This window comes from Patiria miniata, unplaced genomic scaffold (assembly GCF_015706575.1).
Source record: "Patiria miniata isolate m_02_andy unplaced genomic scaffold, ASM1570657v1 HiC_scaffold_4, whole genome shotgun sequence".
NCBI classification, from domain to species: Eukaryota; Metazoa; Echinodermata; class Asteroidea; order Valvatida; family Asterinidae; genus Patiria; species Patiria miniata.
Window position 1 is genome coordinate 4950104 of NW_024037071.1, and position 21620 is coordinate 4971723.

The window sequence follows — 21620 nt, forward strand, 5'->3', positions numbered from 1 at the left end:
AACTTTTCCAATTTTTGTCCAACATTGGCAGCAACTTCCGCTATATTTGTTTTTGTTATTTTCAGAGAATGTTTATGGTGTTTATTTGGGTGGTGGGCTCCAAGTTGGTGAAATGTCGCAGCAAGGTTGCTTTGAATGCTGGAAGGTCGCCCAATCCGTTGCTTTGTGTGTGGCGATCACAATAATCCCCCAACTATAAAGCAAATACACGTTCAAATAATGAACGCCCAGTTCTGGCATTTACACGTCAATAAAGCTCCATAAATAACAACTTCCCGACAAGTTATTCAATTCGGTCACGGAGGGAGGAAATGTTGTGCCAGGGTATTTGCGGCTCACCGGTTGTTTTTACCGTCGGACACAATCCCCATTTACGCTCCTGAAATTCAAGAATTCAGCAACGATACCTGCTGTATTGGGCTCTTTTTATACGGATGAAATATAAGCCTTTACGCTATAGCGCGGCCTGCGTGATGTATCTGATTGTCCTCAACTCCGAGCTTAGATATCGCTTACTGTAGGCCCACTTATACACCGACCAAGATTGTGTAAGATGAAATATTGTATCGCTTGTCCTGGTGTAACCAAATATTGATTCATTATCTGAGCGAGTCTAGTGTCCCGCTCGGCTATTTGGCGGCAAGGTGCGCCTATTAACGCCAAATTCGCAGGTAATAAAGAGCGGGATGCGTCTGGACAATACACCAACGTGTCTCATGAGGTCATCGCTTGTCCAACTGCGTCCTAGTACATGCACTCTATCAACCAATGGCGAGGCGCTGCCAGACACACGTGACATCTCCGTCACCAACTCGTGTTTTTATTGCTTGTCTTTAGGGACAAGGCGGTTCCTGGATGATGATGTTATAGTTCAACATTGCTTGATAGACCGTACTCCAGGCTAACAGGTCACACCTGACTTTTTACATCTGTTTCAGAGCCTCACGTCACATCCCCACTCACTGCTGCGTGTAATGCTTAACAAGTGCGCTGGTCTCCACTACTTTTCTTAGTCCATTGGCGTATAACGACATAACTGAGTATCACGCTGTGCGACAAACATATAGTCGACCAGTCCGTTAGAACTGATAGGAAAAACTGCAATTGGAAACATTCACGAAAAACTAGTAGCAGAAATAGTACTGATCGCTGGACGGGAATCGGGAGATTTTAAGGTAAGTAATTGCCCGAACTTCTATCAAAGCCGCAGTATCATGTTCATTAAATTTCACATTGAAAGGAGCCCAAAAAGATGCTGTTTAAGATAATGTTTAAAGTAGTATTAGAGATGACACAGTGTGCGCAATGCTTTTATGAACTAGGCCTATAGGCCTATTAGCCTACTGCAAAAGCGTTGAGTTTAATTTTGATCGTTAAAAATTGATCATACTTTATCACATCGAAGGTTTTGAAATGGAAATTTCAAGGCAAACTAGAAATAGATGTTCGACTTTCCTTCATCCCTTACTGAAGAAAAAATGTGAACTGAAACATTTTAAAATCGTCATTTAATATTCGAATTTTTTTTCAAGGAAAGTTGATGATATTAAGATGTTTCATATAGGCCTATGTTCTGTTTGAATGTATCAATCGTTCATTATAGGTTCCACAACAAATTCTCACAAATTTCCTCTGAAATGCACTCCATAGAACGAACCCAAAGAATCGGAACGCATCATTTCTGAATTCCTGCGATAAAGTTTCGATGTGGGAACAAACGCTTTATTATTTTATCGGCTTCTTGTTTGATTTCCCCCCCTTTTTTTTAGGGAAAAGGCTATTTTATCCAAATTTATAATCACTGTGTAAATATGTACGGAGTAAAGTTGTAAGTCACCGAACAATTCTGCCTTGCATTGCTCAATGATTTGGCCTCAATAAATATTGCATGTTCCACCTGCTGTGCGAGGACACTCTATTGACATTTGAGAACCAAACTGGTTTAGTCAAAGAGTCAAGCAAACCTACATAATGCTATACTTGTAATAAAAAAATAATATGTTACATGTTGAAATGCGCTGGTGGACAGTTTGATCATGATAATCGTGTTCCAGGTTCCCTTCTTGCATTACGCGTTTGGGTTAAAGTAACATTACGTAAACATTCACTAATGTAGGCCTATTGATTTTTCACAGTGAATAACTAAATAATTGAATTGATTGTCATCACTTATTGCATGTGTTGAAAATTTGAACTCAATTATGTTCAACTAAAATGTCGAGTTTTATTGGTTACATGCTCCATTTTTAAACAAGAAGTCGTATAAAAGCAGATAAAGGGGTTGGTATTGGGTGACTATCCCCCTCTCCCCGCCACTCCGTCTGACCAAAGTTTATTATTTTGCTGGGGAAAAATTAAAATTTCTTTTCCTGAAATAACGTCGTTATTGGGGCAAGTAGGGAAATATTTGGGGGAATTGTTCCTTTGATGATACAAACATGGAATTTGGCACACAGAGTATGTCATGAGAAAGATATTTGGCTATAGGGCCATCGCAGATTTGTCCGTTGAAAGAAAATAGGTAGAATAGCAAGCAATATTTAAAATTTTCAAAATGGCTGACATTGCTATTCTACCTATATTTTTTTCAAAGGATACATCTGCGATGGCCCTATAGCCAAATATCTTTCTGCTGACATACTTTGACTGTGTGCCAAATGCCAGGCTTGTATCATTAAAGGCAAATTCCGTCACCTATCTGCCGCAGGCCTATACCGTATCTCAGTTCCTTGCTTACAAGGTTTTTTGGTTTCCGTGTGAACGTATTAATTCATGAAATCCCGAAGCAAAATTTCCATAAAAGGCAGGAGTAACACTGGCAATCACCTGGACACAGACCAACCGATTTAATCAGAACATTCTTGCTCAAAATGAACATAGGACTGGTACCAAATACCCTGTGAAATTATCCCGCCTGAAATTATATCGTTTGGGAAGAAAAAAAAATCATTGAAGGTTGTTTTGAAAACGTTTGTCCGTTGGCACACTTTTTATGTGCGTTGGCAACGGATCCCAGCAACGAGATCTCCAAAACCTGTTTTTTCTGTTTTCTCAAAATGTATATACATGTAGTATCCACCGAGCTATAACTTCAACAGGTTAGTTGTTATGCACCTTACTTCACATTTTGAGCAAAATAATGTGTTGTTTCAAAAGATCCAATATAATGTATACACCTTTAACGTGCACTCCTCACGCAACCAACAACATTTTGCCCCACCAACTTTCGTTCTCGAGTTAAACGTTATCAAGTTATTGTGCTGATGTCTTGAACACGTTTTTTCATACAAATTTTATTTGTTATTTACTGTGCCGCACAGGAAACCAATGTCATTTACTGCTCGTAGTTTGAATTATTAACAGCGATAATTCCAGCACGCTTTGGGCTAAAGCTTACAAACATTGGCTAATTACATTTTGACAAACTACGTCATTCTGTGGCCGAGATACGGGAGGCGAAATGGTTCCATGCCTCCGGCCACAGGTAAAATAAAAGGTTCATCTTAATAGGCCCAAAAATAGCTGAATTGTTGGGGCAAATTTATTTCGGGTAAGAATTCACATCTGAAGTATTAAATTTTTGATCTGGAGGGGCGGGTTCCGGGTGCTGAACTAAACCACACGCACTTCGCTCCATTTAATCCAATCCTCCAACTGCGAGGAAGTGACGGCAAAACAAACACGAGACCATTTCATGTTTTGGAACGGAAATTTGTGCTCCGGGCCGCTCTATTGATACTAGCTGGCAGGCAAGCTGGTTTTTGGTCGTCGGGAAATCGTGTCTCAGAAAACACGCGAGAGGGAAATAGAGAAAGAAAGAGGTAGAATTGGGGGCTCCACGTCGCGCCAGCCACACACCGACCTTGATCATATAGACACAAAGGCTTTAATCCGTTGCTTCCCTCCTTTTCTCATCTCATTTCAGTCATTCCGAGCAATCATTCCTGATTAAATTGCCTTTACTTCGATAATAAACGAGAGGCAGCCTTCTATACCATGTGGCAAATCGCATCTAAAATCAATTGGAAAGCTATATATAACGGACACCAAGGTGTAATGGGACGAGTTACAATTAAATATTATGGCTTCTATATGAGTAACCGCGAAAAACAAATTGTAGGAAAACTTAACGCCGTTCTAACAATCAACCCTAAAGGGGGGACACTTAAAGGGTCTATGAAATGAATTTTACACTGGAGAATATTTGTAGCAAACATCCATCCCTCTGAAATATATCAAAACTATGAAAATGCCTTTTTTGGAAAAAAGTGTTGTAAAGTGCACTTTTTAAAAAACATTTATAGTGTTTCATGCTTTTCCTGACAACTGAGGCCGCTGTTGCTGTGACGTCACTTTCGGAAGACACTCTTCGGATTAAGGTTTTTTCTTCAAATGTTAAACAAAAAAACAACAATGAACCACTGAAAGCAGAAAAGTAACAGCAAACCCCCAAATTTCTGGGCGATTTTTTATGCTGAAGCAGATGACACTGAAGTTTCTGCCTTGAATGACTTCACAGTTTTGCTCATGAATATGGAAATTTGCATTGGCATTAAAACCAAAAAGACACCAAAAACGTTTTTAGATGGCAATACGATGATTACAAAGAAACTCAAATGGGACACAAAGGTACATTTCAATTATTGTGTTTAATTTTCATTAAACAAAAGTTATTATATTACATGGGCCCTTTAAAGAGATATAATCTCCATACTAAAGATTTAGGAGATTTCTTTGTTGCGGATGTTATCTTGATGTTTCTGGGCTGTCTCATTATTATTCCGATTTTATTATCTCGGCTTCGCAAGTGTTTGTGTCATATTGTGTTGTCTGCTGTCGTTCTTTACATTGAATGGAATAGCCGCCGGTCATTCTGACTCATTTTTATTTATTTTTTTAAACTCTTAATGGCTTAATGTAACTGATGGATACTCGTTTGTGTAAAAAGAGGTCATCCTTTCTCACGCTTGCATTAACACCTCTCATAAAAGTGCCCGATGTTATTTGGAGAGTGCAGGCGTGAAACCGCCATTGCTGCCATGAAGACTGATCTTAATTGTAGCCGGGGTGTGATATTAAGGCATAGGGTCTGCATGGCCAAGTAAGCCGTGTGTGAGCCAGATGTCACCCTCGCGACCCTTAATGTGCTATCGCTAGTTTAGCTCGCACTCCATTATTCAGGGCTATTACCGCCTTCGTGATATCTGGGGATTCAGTGTTTGACCTCTATTTTGTATGGCGGTTCGAATCCTTTTTTCCAATCTCCGGAGCAATCTCCCATGGCTGTTACTCCTGTGCCTCATGTCCGAGGCTGCATTGAAAACCATCCAGTGGGCTAGTTATTACATGACAGATTAATAGCTGATAAGACACTGCACTTGCTGTAACGCCAGAAGTGACCAGTCTTATCACAGGGCTATCTCACCGAGTAGCCCATCCGACTTAATGCGGACCTAGGATCTCCAACATGTCTTACACTTTTGTTGGCTTCCCCCCCCCCCCCCCATACAACCATAATATCATAAGCTATTCATAAGTTATTCATATCATAAGCTGTTTTCTCTGGAAAACCATGGAATGGTTAATTCAGTGGAATGGTTTGTTCTAAGGGTGTGGTTTAAGCCCATAAATATCAACACTGGTCAGTTTAGATACCAGGCCGAAGCCGCTAAATCTTTTTTTAAGCCTATACTTGTGTTTATTTTTAATAACTGACCACAATGCGTTGCCGGTCAAACCTTTAATAGTCTTTACCTTGGAATTGAGTCCGTAGATTTTACCCAAGGCATGTATATTTATAAATATCGAATATTAAGTCCTCTGTACAGCTGCACAGAATAAAACACAGTTTGTATAGTTGTTAGTCATGGAAGAACATATCCTGATTTCGATTAAAATTAACGTCCAAAACACGTAAAGGCCCTATTTCCAGATTTAGTACTGTGTACGTGTGATAATTCATCTAAATATTAAAGTTTACAACGACATACAGGAAAAGCAAGAAAAGATCAAAATCAATAAAATGATACATCTCTGTACGGTACCCATCCCCACATTGTCAAGTCATTGCTCTTATTTATATTTATTTGTTAATTAATTTTTTTAAATGGTTTAATAAGCTAAACAACTTTTTTCAACGACTAGTAAAGGGGTCTTCGAAATTTTGCTGGAGCCAGATGGGCCAGCTTATATATTGTCCCCTTTGTACTTATACCTGACTGATTGCTTGTCTGACTACTTGGGGAGACAGCTGGGCAGTGCTATTGTATAGGATTACACTTCATTGGCTAAATCCATCAGTCTGCACCTTTTGGAGCGTTTCCTGAATAGCTTGATTGGTCATTACCGGTCGTAGCGGTGTTTGTCCATTGATGTCCGGAAAAGCGACCAGATCAATACACTATACAAGTAGGCTACTACAGGTAACACCTGCACTCTGGGAAATATGAAACACCTAAATACACACCAATAGAGTGACACTTTTGATCTCGTGACGCCGCAGTAATCCACAGTAGCCAATACAGTGTTCAACGTAAAAACAAAATATGGCCTGTGTTGTTCTGTTATTCACTGGACACTAACGCAAAATAGCTTTTTCGTAAACAAAAAAGAAGAACCAAATTATCTGAACATTTAGGAGTACTTCAGCGGATAACATCGCTGCTTCCCTTTGCAAGAAGTACCCCCGGAAAAAGTTCAACTCCTAAACATATTTACATTTACATTACTAATGCCAGCGAATTAATAATACCATCAAATAGGGAATCTCTCATTTATTTTGAAAAAAAAATACGAACTGGGGAGCCCACCTTGCCTCCTTAATATCGCTGTTACTAGTTGGGAGAGACTTTCGCACAACAAAATTCCCAATAAGTTGATGCGATCCACTTCAGTGATAAAAAAACCGCTGGCAACAAAAACTATGTGTGCCGAGATGGATTCACGAATCGATGACACATTCTGGGAGTTAGCCAGAGTGTCCCCGGGCATCGTTAGGGCTGACAAGACGCTTTTCAACAGGCCTTTCTTTCGCACCTCCCATAAGAACAACTTTCCTTTCAGAAATCACATCTAATATACTTTAATGTCCCCTAAGAGTTCGACTGTACCTCGATTGACGTCCAGCCTTCGGAGATGAACTACATGATAACCGAATCTTGTATCAGTGTCAGAAAAGAGGGAGAAACATCGCCACAGAATGGCATCGGAATTCGTATAAACCAAAGTGCAATTCTATATAGCAGTCTAAAACAAATGTTTGAAGCGCTTTTGATATAAATTGAAGACGATACCCAAATTTGGAAACAGATATTGTTTGAAACGAAAATCGTTTGTCACGGGGCAATTTAGCGATTGAAGAAAAATATTTTTCTGCTTGTACCACACTTTTTGGTTTTTTCCCTCAGTTGAAACTTGGCGGTGTTTTTCTTCCTTTAAATTACCAATTTGCTGTTCTTCAGAAATCAAATAATGAAAAATCTAAATCTTCTACATTGATCGTCAATGAGTTTGGGGAAATTCAACAACAATGAGACGAATATGAGAAAGAATTGGAAGACTTGAATCATTATTGCAACTTGCCCAATTTGTTCTGTTATTTCTGTGTGCCCTAAGTCCATCTTAGAGAGCGTGCTCACAAAAAAAAACACAATGCGCATGTCAGGCGATGGCCAGACCACATAGGCCGTATTTTGAGCTCGTGAGGGCGCTGTAACTTGACGTCATGTTGGGCGAACAAAGCAATTCTAAGGTGGTGACGTCAGGGCTACAGGTTGCTATGATTTAAAACTCATATCTTTACAATCTTTATTTTTTTTTAATTGGAAGTGGGCTTCCAAATGATCCGAAATTTTGCTTCAATAAACGTGACATTTCTTATCGTATAGACCTTGCTCACAAAGAAGACATTTTCGATCGTGGTTCCTGAATCCATTTTATTGATTGTAAACTATTGAATGGGATGGTGCCAGACTATTTTATGATTGGAGCGCGTTCAAACCTTCACCATTAATTTGTTTTTAAATGTGGCTTACAATATTAGGGAATGTTAATCGCAAATTTTAAATTATTCATCGGAACAGACTGGTATGAATTCATAGTGAACTTTTATTTTCATTGCTTTGATTTCTACTCGCCGAGATCCAAAATGAAGAGTTTGCCTTCCTTTCAATTTAACATGGCCGACTCGTGAAAAAAATTTGTCCTGTTATCGGCGCCCTCGTTCACTAAAAAAATTGGCCTAAACATTGATACCAAAGCCTAAACATTTTTGAAGACAAAAAAAATATCATAATCAATAAGTCTCTAAAATATGCCTCAGAATGAAGACGAGAGTATCTAGTTTTCAAAATTTTCCGGGGGAACATGCCCTTAGATCCCCATTGGAACGCGCGAGTGCCTTCTGCACCCGTTAACAGCTAATCCCCCCCCCTTTTTTAAGCCAAACCTAGATCCACCCCTAATATCATACTCCCGGCCATTATATTTCAGTTATTAAGCAGACATCACTTGTACAGTCAACTAATATTCAATGTCAACTAATATTCAATGTCTTATCATACCACACGCGAAGAGAGCACTTAAGCTGGTATATAAGATTGTTTTGATAAGGTAGGGTTTTTTGCTTTAAAGAAGCAGAAAATAAGAAACCTCAAGTTCTTCCTCTCCGTGATGTGATGCCAAAAAAAGAGAAGATATTTCCCAGTTTCGGCATTTCGGAAGTGAACAATACTCGATCGTCAAAACAGGACGCTACTTTTCACGTCCGAGATTTCTGAAGTGCCCATGCTAGTCTGGGCACTAACTCGAACTGACGGTAAGCGACAAACTCCCCGCGGGAATGGTAACCATTATCTGGGCTTTCCTGCAATACACACTCTCTTCAAGAAGTCCACGTCCGATTTAATTGGCTGAATTTGATGAAAATGTATTTCCTTAAAAAGGATATCTTTATAAGTGTTGAATGTTTCGATACCAGATTTGTAAAAAATGTTGAACCATACGCTCCTTCATTTCCTGAGAAGTAAACAAACAAACCAAAAAGGCTCAAATTTAATTTGCAAAACTAACGATTTTTTTCTCAATTTTTTTCACCACCTGTAAGTCTGATGAACATAAACAAGCTTAGCTATGTTGCTTATCTGTCAACGTGAATGGTGAATGTTGTGAATAATTCACAATGTATTGAAATAAAGCAATGAAAAATGAATTCAAAATATTATGAACGTATTGTGTTAATTTGAAATGCAACACAGGCATCAAGTCATTTTACCGATTCACTTCATTCGCTAATGTTTGAACTTCATTTTCTGTCTCGTTTTTTGTTCATCTTTTTATGCACGGTGGCACAGTAATTTAACTCATAAGACAGATGCTTTAAAATATTACGGGTGGAATATTCCAATACGAAATGCAACTGAATAATTCATATTTTGGAACAACAATGAACTATTTTCTGTCTTTTATGAAAATTTTGCCAGCGAACGAGTAACGTTCCTTTCAACGTCCCAATGGAAGTTCTTTACAGAAATTTGCATTTTTCGCTCCTAGGCCTACATGCCAGTAATAACAAAAAGGCATGCATGAACAAAATATAATCGGATTAGTACAGATTCAGAAGAAAAAAAACAAATCGCTACCTTTTGGGACTGAGAAAAAAGTAGCCTGACCGGTTTCTGTGTTACCGATACCGTCCAGAGAAACTTAATAGCCTAGGTAGGCGCATTGGGGTGGCAGCCTACGGGTGGGTGATCAAGTACGTATATCAGATGATCAAGATGTCTTGTTCAATAGTTATTGACTCTTAATTCGAACAATGTTAGTCAGCATTTGACCTTATGTTGTGTATCGGGACCCTGTCTTTATTGAGACAGTAAGGCCGTTTGGTTTGCCGTTCCACAATGCGCAATTCACGTATATCGGGTTTCAAAATGCGTCAGTTTTGGAAGAGAAATATTAAGGGCCGTGTTGCCACACGCAAGTATCGGTATACAACTGAACAAAGGCGCAAACACGTGTTTTGTCATGAGGGTGGGAGGCGAGGTCTCTGCGCCTCCGAACAATGGGCTTGAAGCCTGCTGCGAAATGTCTCCGAGAGGCATGACAAAGAACCCTACAAGCAGCGATGAAACAAGATGCTTGTCTCTACTATCTCTATAGAGACCAAACCAAAAAGGTGATGTTGTGACGCTAGCATCATTTCGGATCGATTATTAAAACCGTACCTATGGCCGTATACCACACTCCTGCTTATACAAGGTCAAGTGCGACCTTCGTGAAGACTTCGAGTAATTGAATTCCGCAGTTGTGGACTGATGGGGAGTTCGCTCGGTCAGTCAAACAGAAAGGTTTCTCTCCAGCATCCGACAGCACGAAACTGGCCGTATTACTCACAGCTAGCACGCGATGTCTTAAGAAAGAGCTCTGCAGATAGAAGTATGAACTTTCAGACGAAACTATGAGCTGTTGTGAGATGTTGTGATGTTAACTATAATTTATGTAAACTGGTACATTTAAACGGTACTTCACTTTTGAATATTTCACATAAAAGTTAAGCTTGAAATTCACAAATGTTAAAGTTTTGCAAAGAATTGACTGAATATAGCGGGGAATCTTGGTCAAACAGAATGTAGAGTGTATTTCCTAATCGCGATATATACATATCCGTTTGAAAAACGTCAGCAATAAATATCCACAATTATGAAACTTTAAAGAATAAAAACAGTTTGACAGGTCGTTCTAAACTTCACGTTCCACTTTATTAATTTATTAAGTTGTATTTAACTACATTAAACCTGTCGAAAATGATTGTGGGCAGTCAGAGAAAGATATGATGCTAAAAAGTAACAAAATGGCGTTCATCACATTTTTGGAAATAATACTCTTCAAATAGACACTCATCAATAATTATATGAAATATATATTCATCCCGGATATGTCCCATGGTTCATTTTAGGGGGAAGGCAGTTCGACTTCCTTGCCCTCTTTTCAAGATTTGATGTCGCGCCCCTACTTACACTTGTCGTTACTCATTTAACTCTGACATAAGCGCAAGCCTAATTTTGTTGTGGCTTTCAGACGTTTCTATTAAGGGCGGGCTCGTCTGAAGACAGCTGAAAAGTGCATAGTAAACACACACACACGCGCGTCACGGTGTTGCCCCTATCATGAGAAAATTATGGTGTGCTTGGTATAGCCAATAAAAACATAACATGACAGAGTGCTATAGTCGGTGCTGCGGGGGGAACCTTAATGGAGAAGCGAAGTCTGACTTTAACTCGTCAAATCGAAGGCATGACACTCATAAGGAAGGCCGGCTCCACTGCCTAATTGGCCGTGACAGGTTTCACTCACTCGTAAAGATATCCGAAATGACGGAAAGGCTGTTCAGTGGACTTAAGAACGGGAGGCGGATTTGTGACTTTAATGATTAATTGCACGACCGCATAGAGTTTTGTGAAAAAGGCGTATGACTTTCTTCTTTCTTCAAAGTTCCGTATATATAACTGCTTAAAACAAGAGTGCTCCTTGAAAAAGGTCTAGCCATTTTTAAAAGTAATTTAAGACATCAAACCTGCCGCACTAAAAAAAAACAAAGGTGGATAAAACACTATATGAAGTTACCTCAATAATATTGTTGGTGTGATTCCGGTAAAGAGTTTTCCCAAGAGTGTCGGAGCGGTTTGGTTTCGTGACCAACATAATAGCGCAAAATACCAAGACATTTTGCCCAACATTGTTTGAGTGCGTCAAAGTTTGGTCAAGTTTACTCCCTTTTTTGTGCGGCCAACTTGCAACAATTTTGACGGGTATCCCGTTTTTGTTTCTAATTCCCTGCGTTATCTAGACGTGATTTATTTTTTTTTTTGCAAAATAACCCAAGGGAAGTTTTATCCGCGGTCGTTAATGACCACATAAACACGGAGGTAATAATACTTCAGGATTCTCAAGGCCCATGGAATTACGGCAGCTAATCGCCAATCATCCTGCCACCATATCTGATCTCCTGGGAGTGTAATAACGGCTCAATAACGTGCTCCAGGCACCCGTGATCCGCTCGTACGTAGAAAAATCAACCACAAAACTGCCGTGTGATACTTCAGTTCTATTGGTTCTGGTTCTTGGTTCGATGTGGTTGCGATGGTTTAATTTACGTCTCAGTATTCAGATCAACTGAAACAGTGAGAAGAGAGAAACTTGGCAAAAGAAGTGTTTGCGTTGAATGCTGCTCGGTCGTGACTGCAGAAATACAAAGAACAGCAGCCACACATACAATGTTCAGCTTCATACTTAATGCTGGTCCCCGAGTGTCGGCTAAAAGGCCATGCAATGTATTTTTTTAAAGCAAACCTTGAAAGTGCACATTCGTGTCCCATTTAATGTTATTTTCAATTTTCATTTCGCCATTTTCAATGGTCTTTTGGGTTTTTTTATGCTAATGCGAATTTCCAAATTCATGAGCAAAAGTGTGATGCCATTTCAGGTAGAAACATTATGTTACAGCTATTTCAACACATAAAGTTACCAGAATTTCGGATATTTAGCTGTTGAATATTTTTCTTTGGTGATTTGTTGTTGTGTCAGTACATGGCAGTAAGTCAATGAGCAAACTTTTCTCACAAATGTTTTCTATGAGCAGATGATTTTGGGTCCGCATTAATGAAGAGAAAACCCCTTAACTGAACAATGTCTTCCTGAAATGACATCACAGCAACAGCGCCCTCAGTTGTCCAGAAAAGCATGAAAAATATTTAAATGCTTTAAGAAGTGCAATTTTCAATTAAATGAACCAAAAAGGGATGTCGAATAGTTTTCAAGCGGAGTGGAAAGTTGCACAAAATGTGTTCCTCAGAAAAATTCATTGCATGGACACTTTAAGTGTCTTCTTTGTATCTATCTCACTTATTGGCTCTCTGGCACTCGCTTGTGACCTGGGCAGTGCTATCATATAGGATGACCCCGTGACCCCAATGAATTGGGTAAATCCGGACCATGCATTGTGTAGACCAGATGCATGAAAATATTTCCACTGAATCGAATTCTGAGCACTCTGGTGCCACTTTACTCACCTTGCCTTGTCATGTTCAAATCCTTTAACTTTCGAATAACCCAGCTCGTTTGATACACCATGTAGATCAAAACATCCATAGTTCCAAAAGCGAGAAGTCGGGGTTGGAATGTGTAGATGCTTTTATCCATTTTTGACAGAAGTTGGTTAAGCTATGAGGCTCCGGAGAGTCATAATCAAAGTTGAAATATTCGCTCATCAAAAAAAGGTTGATGGTGAAGACTCATTCAGGTTTGTCATTTGTGACTTTTCGCGCCATTACCGCGACGATTTTCTTCATTTGATGGGTGTTCAACCCATCAAATGAAGAAAATTCAAACCGCGTTTGCGTTAAAGCTCTGTGTATATCATTCATGGTGAGTGGATGTGTTACATTAATGACCTAATAAAACGATGGGCGTCAATATTTATCAATAATTATTCACTCGTCCTAGTAATGACATATCTGGGCAAGTCTTTAATTCCCAACTGTTCTAAATGCGCAGTCACGATATGGTAATCAAATAGATAACGGCCAGACGGTCACAAGAGGTGAAGGATTTCTGCTTTTGTCGATGACCTTATATTAATAATGAGCAGTAATCTGTGAATAAGTTATCTTTTCTGTACATACGCTACATATGTGTCAGGTGCACACCAAAATTAAGTATTTTGCTGGCAGTTTGGGATTGTTTGTATTCATGAGGCGGAACTGTTATTACGCTCAATTGTACGGGAGCGTAGAGGGGCCACAAGCAATAACACATTCGAAATTGGTAGCTTGCCACGTCGAATTACTTAGTCTGGTTCCCTGACCTGACAATTCCCCGACGCCCCGACGTCTATAGGTCAGGCAGCCACCACCGGGATAGAAGAATAAACATGATGGCTTTTTTTCTTCTTTTTTCCTTTTTACAATGTTCGGCTTTGTTTCCGCTTTGGCTTTATCATTAAAAGCTTTTAATGTTCCGATCAATTTTTTTTTTTAATCAATTGCTTCACATGTCATACAGTTTGATATTTCTGTAAAGAAAACGTTAAGTACTGTTTAGCTGGAATCTGTTAAGGACCCAAATAGAAGGCGAAGCCGAAATGTAGGGCACGTCGAGCTTTGGCAACCGTCGTCAGATTCAAAATAAGCAAAGCTCTCCCCTCGTATCGTACGATTCGAGTGAATACCTGATGCACAAAGTCGTCGTTGAATTTCGTTATCTTTTAAATGCAAATCGTTTTTAAACTTTTTAATAAGCATGGACGGTAAATAAAACCGATTTATTCCCGGAAATACCCAAGCGATATCCGAAACTGTTCCAGCACGTGACTAGTATGCCCTTATTGATATCAAAGACGATTTCAACAAATCAACTCGTGCTTCATGATAATATCTCTTCACAGAACGAGGCAAGTGATCTCATAATGGTTAATAATCGTCGTGAAATGACAGATTAAACAAACATCTAAATATTGTCTGATATTGTTTGTGTAACAGTTTAATAAACCAAACCGGAGCAAACGAAACAAAACATTAAAACCTCTAACAGATATAGATAAAAGTAAATACCGCAAACAGTAAAAAAACAAAAAAAAACCAATGTAAGTCAATTAAAGTCTATAATATTGAAGTCATGATTGTGATTGTTTACTACCGTGTTCAAAATTATTATGATTCCAGACTGACGTCATTTTTGTATCTGTTTTTCATCCAGTTTCTTTTACCAATGGCCGACATGAGACTCGTTGTCTTAGCAACCATCTTACTGACTCTTATCCTGACGGGGGAGATCCAGAGATGTAGCGGCCAGATTCACTACAAAGTACCTGGATGGGGACCAGGCGGCAAAAGAAGTTCAGTTTTGGCGGGAAGTAATGTATTACGGGTAAGTTTGGAATGAAGACCTCATTCTGTATTTTTTTAAGGGAGCATTACAAAGTCCATTATACAAGTTTATTTTTTGGTATACTTAATGGATACGTTTCCTCACGGTTTGCACGCTGGCGGTCTTCGTTAACTTCAAACGCCAGTTAACACTTTTTATACGTAAGATTTTATTTCTTCGTTTTTCTTCAATGAAAGGTCGACTTTTAAAAACTGACTCAAGCAAATTCATTTGTTTGCTTCATTCATTTGCCTTTGAGAATGTGTCCGTATGTCTGTATATTTTTAAGGCAGTTTGCAGCAGCAATCTTTTCTTAAAGTTGCTTACACGTTTATTTTCATGGAACGTGTGGGCCAATTATATTTGAAACGCTTGACTTAAAATACCTCCCCTAGGTTCCCCACGCTACGGTAACCGTTTTCACTGAAGTACAAAAGCAAGTGAACGGTTTTCCGAATCTATTTGGCACCTTTTTTTTAAATAAAAAATCGACTATTAAGAACTTACTCTTGAACTTTTGTTATTAGTTTTATGTATTCTGCCTCTGAGAAAATTTGCGAGGAACGAAACGCCAGGTCCTTAAACTGTTTATAACGTGTGTCGATTCAGTTTGATGGCAGTTAGCAGCATTTATTATCTCTGCGTTTTTTGGTAGTTGACGTGCATGCACGTTTCCAATACAGGCGTATACATGGACCTCATTTGGATATATTGCAGTTTATGCTCGATTAGTTACGTGTGTACAGCGTTTGAATAGAATGTCCGAAGGCAGGTGGCATTGAAATTGCTCTGTGTTAAGCAGACACTCTCCGCCTTGGCCAGCCTACGTGATCGGCACCAAAGTGCGCAGCGAGATGTGAGGTTCTTCGAAAGCGATATGGACTCATCTCGAAAATTCTTAATTGAGAGTGTGAACAAAACATTTCATCCTATTATTTTCAATTGTTTCAACTTGAATAGGTTTGAATGAAGTTTAGTGTGTGTGGAACCTAGACAACGTCACCTCAATTCGAGGCTCGAGCTTAATTAGAAGGGAAATTTGCTCATCAAACGTAATCCCAATTTGTATATTCAAGTCGTGGTTGTGTCATTTGTCTTTAATTTGGTGGTTAGTTCGAAGGGATAGTTCGGTATGGGTTTTGCAGGAAAACAATTTGGAGGGTTTTCTTGAGATGTTTGGACCTTCTAATCACGAAGACTGGAACGGGATACTCCCTTCAGACAAGCTATCACCCACACACACCATACATTTTTACTCCCACGTACAATTTGGATGGAGTGAAAAACTTTTTGTATCCGACTTAATCTTCATGTTTTTCGCTCATTTTGAGTGTTTATTGCCTTTTTTTAATTTGGTTAGAAATGTTGTCAATACCCCATGTGTCACTAGTGGAAAGTAATGGGTATTGGTCATGCTACGGGTACCCCCGCACTTAATCAAGTCTGCCTACGCATTTGGGGGAAAAAACTCAAGAAACTCTCGGTTAAAGAAGGTTTCCTCAAGTTGATATAGAACCAATATTTAGCTTAATGACTTTTCAATTATTAACGAAAATGTTCGTCAACGCTGCAGTCGGGTACAGGTTTAAATGCCCTAGGGTAGGGGACATCGCTTTGAGATGTTCGGTCTGAAGAAAGAGACAAACTGAGAGGTTTAAGAGCCACATGTTGTACAATTTCCGTCTTGAGGGTAACTTTAAGTTGTACTGTCTGGTGGTTTGTGTTTTTAAGTTTCATCCCGAAAATAGACTTTGTTTTTAACTTCCGAATTTTTTAGCATTGCAGAGTTACATTCACTTTCGAATGAGGTATCGACCAAAAACGAGGGACCAGGTTAAGTTATGCAATAAGTACTTTGAAAACTTTACTTTGCGGCCCGACATTGATTCAGTACTCGCAGAGTAAACTTTACCCCCCCCCCCCGGCATACATTAATGTGGGGACCGGAAACCTATTTATTTTCCAATGAAAAAAGTCCCGTCTTCATAGGGTTGCAGACATTCAAAGGTCGAAATGTGTTCAAGAGCCTTAACAGCACATCTTTAACATGCCCTAAGGTTGATCGTTGAGGAAATACACTTATCAAAACAATAATTATTAATATCAGAATTGACGTCAGGCGGAACGATTCAAGTTATGATGACGTGGTCCCGTCTTTGAATTCTACATCTTGTCAATCAGCCGTTACACAATTGCTGTCCAAATGCCCTGTCGTCGTTGCTGTCTAATTTATCAAGCATCTAGAATAACGTTTGACAGTCAGCCAAGCCGTATGCGGTCTCGGTATACTTGTAAGTCTTGTTAAGAGTTGAACCATCGATAACACGCACCTTAGGCCTTCAGGCCAGCCAACTTGCCTCTTCTGAATTCAATTAACCGACAAAAAAGCAATGGACTGTAGCAGCAAGCTAAGAAGGGGTAACTGGATCACAGGTCGCCGATAGGACACAGTGATCAGAGACGACATGCCTGTCCCGTCCGCGCCCCTCACCTCCCTCGCAGCAGAAAGGCGCGGTAAACGTTTACGGACTTTGATCCCTGCTTACGTTTGAGCAGGTGTTTTGCCTGTCCTCCCGCGCCAAATAAAAGTGTGTTGGTTTTTTTTCTTTTCCCTAAAAGGCTTTTTTTCTCACCTGTCGCGAGTGGCGGGAAAGTGTCGACTTTCGGCCCGGCGCCTCTGTCCGGAAGAGATCAAAGCGTCACATGGCGACAACGACCCTCAACTCGATACGGGAGGGACGTTTGATTTCTACTGGCTTCAGGATGAATCGATTTCATATTATTTTTGTGAAGAAATCAAAACGATTGTATTTCCGCGGCTGTCGGTCAGTAAATGTAACTGTATATTGTATTCCTTCATATACTCCATATAGAGTGATATACAGCGGGCATAATATTAACGGAGATCAAGTTTGCGATTAGATATGAGTACCGGTACTTGGCGTGTATAGGAGATCATTTTTCTGGTATAAGTCAGATTTAGATTAAGCCATATTAGTCCTAAAATGATTAATCTTTTTCAAAGCAATTGAATAAAGAGATGAGCTGATCTACCACGTTGTAGGCCCTTGCTTTCCCGGGGTTTTTTTTCAGAGAAAAAGTACTGAGGATCGTTGAATTTCAAGCGTGTACGGAAGACTTGTGCAGCTCAGGCAGAGTTGTCATATATAAACACTTCATGTGCTTAATTCATCGGTGATGCGCTGAATTCATAACAGTGAGATACAGATACATGTAATATGACACTGGCGAAACAACTCCACGAAACAGGTTCTTTCAACTCGCCCACCTGACCTGTTTTGCACTATTGATTTTGCGTTAGTTGCACCATGGAGCTATAAAACACATTGCACATTGCCAATAGTGTGTTGGCAGTATAGCCACGTAATCTAGCGATGTAGGTAGCTACCTTTTTCCCAGTCCCCACAAGTTTCCAACAATCTCATACTGATACTCTGTTTATATTGTATCGTAAGTCCGACGCCTTATAAGTCCGAAATTTCGGAATTATGAGGCGTCGGATTTATAAATCACCGGACTTATGTATTCCGCCTCGTGGCTCTGACGCCTGATAAGTCCGACGCCTCATAAATTCGACGTCGGACAAACGTGGCGTCGGACCTATGAGGCGTCGGAGCTATGGACCGTTACAAAGAAAAGTATTTTATCCGATAAGGCAAGAACGAGATTTACCAAAATGTATACAACGATTTGAGCGAGGTTGTCTTCAAACGTGAGAGTGCGCACCGCGTCAGTCTGCCAGCGCGCAGTGGTTTTTATGGCGCAAGGGTTAATGCCACGGGCGTAAATCCGGGGAGGGGGGGGGGTGGGCGTGGTGCATCCCTTAATGAGAATGTGTAATTTCTTACCCTAACACGTGTTGGCGCTAACATTCTCGCATTTTACGCCATGTTTGTATTTATTGATAATGGCTGTCGGACGAGGCGTCGGACTTGTGAGGCGTCGGATTTATGAATTGTCGGACTTATGGACTGAAATAAAAGTAAAATGTCGGACCCACGAAGCGTCGATCCTATGAGGCATCGTACCTATGAGGCGTCGGACTTGATGGGTCTTTGTTTGGTTGGGGATGAGATTTGCCGGACTTATGTGAGGCGTCGGGCTTACGAGCGGACCTGGTACCCTCCGTCTAAATATGCGAATAAGCCTGAATAGGTTACTTTTTTAAGTTCACAAAGGAGTCAAGGTAAGACTAGGTCTTTTCCACACCTTGAAATGAAAGTGCAGTAACTATGTGCATGTATCTTAAACCTCAGAAATTCTTTAACTGTCAACCAAATTCACATGAGAATTCGCGAAATCAAAACTGTCTTACACTCATGACTAAAAGCAAGACAAGAAACCTTATGCATGGTGGCCGGAAGGTCAATGCTGCACTGTTTTAACGATCGCCCATGAAGAATAAACAAAGAGGAGTACCAGGTCGATAAGGTGGATTGAGTTGTGTAGTCATTATGAATTTATTTCTCTCTTTCCTTTTTTTTCAAGAAACGACATTGGCGTCTGGATTCACAACTTGAAGAGGTCAGTACAGAGAAACAACATCAACTCGCCCTGCTTCAACACATTGCAAAATCATTGGTAAAAATTATTGTTCTTTCACTTCGCTCATTCAACATTGAAAAAAAAACCTAGAACAGGGAACTGGAATGAAAAAAAAAATCAATCAGTGATCTCGCATTTAGTCCCTGTGTCAAGTCGGCCTATGCTGTTTCCACGAATGGTCTAAATCTTTAATTCAAGCTATATCTTTAATTGACAGCTAGGGTAGGTTTACCAGCTAACAGAGCACCCAGACTAGTTTTAATTACCTTGTTTTTCTTTCCGCTTGTGGTTCGATTCCCATCCAGGCTCAGAAGTTCGTGGCACCCACATTGAGTGACACGGAAACGGTGCGGGACCAGCTGACGGCGAACCAGTGGAGGGAGGCAGAGGACAATGACCGTCAGAACGACTGGAATTAACATGCTCGACGCGAAAAACAAACAACAAATCGACACCAAAAGACTCTCAAATCAGGGAAGATTAGAAAATATTGGTATCATCCTCGCTTTACAGAGGCTTCATATTCCAGTCACACTCAATTTCAGTTTGAGAATTGAACGGTTGATTTTACACTTCGTACAGTTTCATCAGTTGAGCGTATAATAGCATTTTGCCAAGTGTAACTTCAGCTTGCCAGAATTCATTTATTTGTTTAACTTCATTATGTAAAAAAATACCTGGCTCTTTTTTTTTAGATACCTTAGGTTAAACCTTTTTGCGATGTTTCCTCTATTAAGCTTAAGTAAGACCATTTCTTTCATTTAACGCAAAGTCAAGGAGCCCCTACTGCAGAAATAAATTCCTGTAGAAGACCAAATGGTGCCTTCTGTTGGGTGAGCAAAAACAGATAGATAGTGTTACCAGCAAACTGTGTGTAAAATGGACTCTTTGATTATCTGATTCCGATTAATTATTCACTGGTTTGTGTTGACTGACTGCTAATCTAGTGTTGCTATTAATTATCAGTGTCGAGGACACGCAAAGAATGAGCTCCGTAACAGTTTGTGCTTTGCTCTTGTATTGGTTCTATGCTCTATTAATGAGTCGGCCATATTTAATTGAAAGCAAGGTAAAATCGTCGTTTTGGAACTTGCGAGTGGAAATGATAGCAATGATATAAAGGTAATTACAAATTAATACCAGTCTGCTCTGATGAATAACTTAAAATTTGTAATTAAACATACCCTAATGGTTTCAGCCACATTTAAAAAACAAATTGAAAATGAGGCTTGGAATCATAAATAGTCTGGCACCATCCCATTCAACAGTTTTTAAAAATTTATAAAATACATTCAGGGAACCCGACCAAAAATAGATTCCTCTTGAATAATGTGTATCGCGTCGCCAGTTCGTATTTTTCTCTTTAAATTAAAATAACACACAAAGATTCAAAAGCCTAATCGATATTATCGAAGCCTAACGGTTAAATGTGATCCCAGTTGCCGTATACAGTTAATGCAAAATTACACAAATAGTATTCATACGATCGTGTGAGTTGTGCGTTTGTTCATGGTGTAAATCGAAGACACACACGTGCAACATCATCGGTGAATCGAGGACAGGAACCAAATCGAGGACGACCTCGATTAGAAAACGTGTACAAAACCAATGAGAGCTGTTGCAAAAAAAGTACAAACAGAGGAAAAGGGAAGAGGAACAAAAGAAAATCCTCGATTTACACCATAAACAAACGTGTCTGTACGTGGATAAGTATAATGATTTTTAAATATATCAGGTGGTATATTCACACACACAAAAGTAATAACTCAGACTCATTATTCCTCCCACTATTACTACGTATTTTTTGTGTTTTTAGCGCATTTTAAACCTCGGCTCCCCCCGGATCGGAGACATTATGGCATTTGAGGGAAGTCGATAACGTTCCAGTTACTGTGATTTTAAGAATCAAGTAACACGGTGCATTGTAACTGTATCCAATGTCGCTGCCTTTCAAACGTGTTATATTAAACCTGGTGTTTCAGATTGTGTTCGGCGTCGGTGAGGTATTTTTTTTTCATCGCCTTTAATTACACCCGTTTCACCGATGATTTGATAATAATATTTTTTAAGACTGAGACTGAAGTATATTAAATTACCTCTTTAAGGGATAGATTGCTATCAATCTCTTTCTA

At 39.6% G+C, this 21620-nt stretch overlaps 1 protein-coding gene across 2 annotated transcripts; it reads left to right on the forward strand.

Moving 5' to 3' along the window:
• Positions 1 to 849: 849 nt before the first annotated feature.
• LOC119739639 lies at positions 850 to 20684 on the forward strand. 2 transcript variants are annotated; one of them, XM_038214642.1, is made up of 4 exons: positions 850 to 1175; positions 14752 to 14922; positions 19432 to 19524; positions 19794 to 20684. In XM_038214642.1, exons 2-4 carry the CDS (start codon positions 14764 to 14766, stop codon positions 19905 to 19907), a joined length of 366 nt encoding a protein of 121 aa, XP_038070570.1. In that variant the 5' UTR covers positions 850 to 1175; positions 14752 to 14763; the 3' UTR covers positions 19908 to 20684. The 2 variants fall into 2 exon arrangements, with proteins under 2 accessions (XP_038070570.1, XP_038070571.1); XM_038214643.1 differs by having other exon boundaries at positions 19432 to 19467.
• The last annotated feature ends 936 nt before the right edge of the window (positions 20685 to 21620 follow it).

Coding starts and splice junctions, on each gene's coding strand:
- LOC119739639 (XM_038214642.1), top strand. CDS start 14,764: ATGGCCGACATGAGACTCGTTGTCTTAGCAACCATCTTACTGACTCTT. Junction 14,923..19,431: donor CGGGAAGTAATGTATTACGG/GTAAGTTTGGAA, acceptor TTTTTTTTCAAG/AAACGACATTGGCGTCTGGA. Junction 19,525..19,793: donor AACACATTGCAAAATCATTG/GTAAAAATTATT, acceptor ATTCCCATCCAG/GCTCAGAAGTTCGTGGCACC.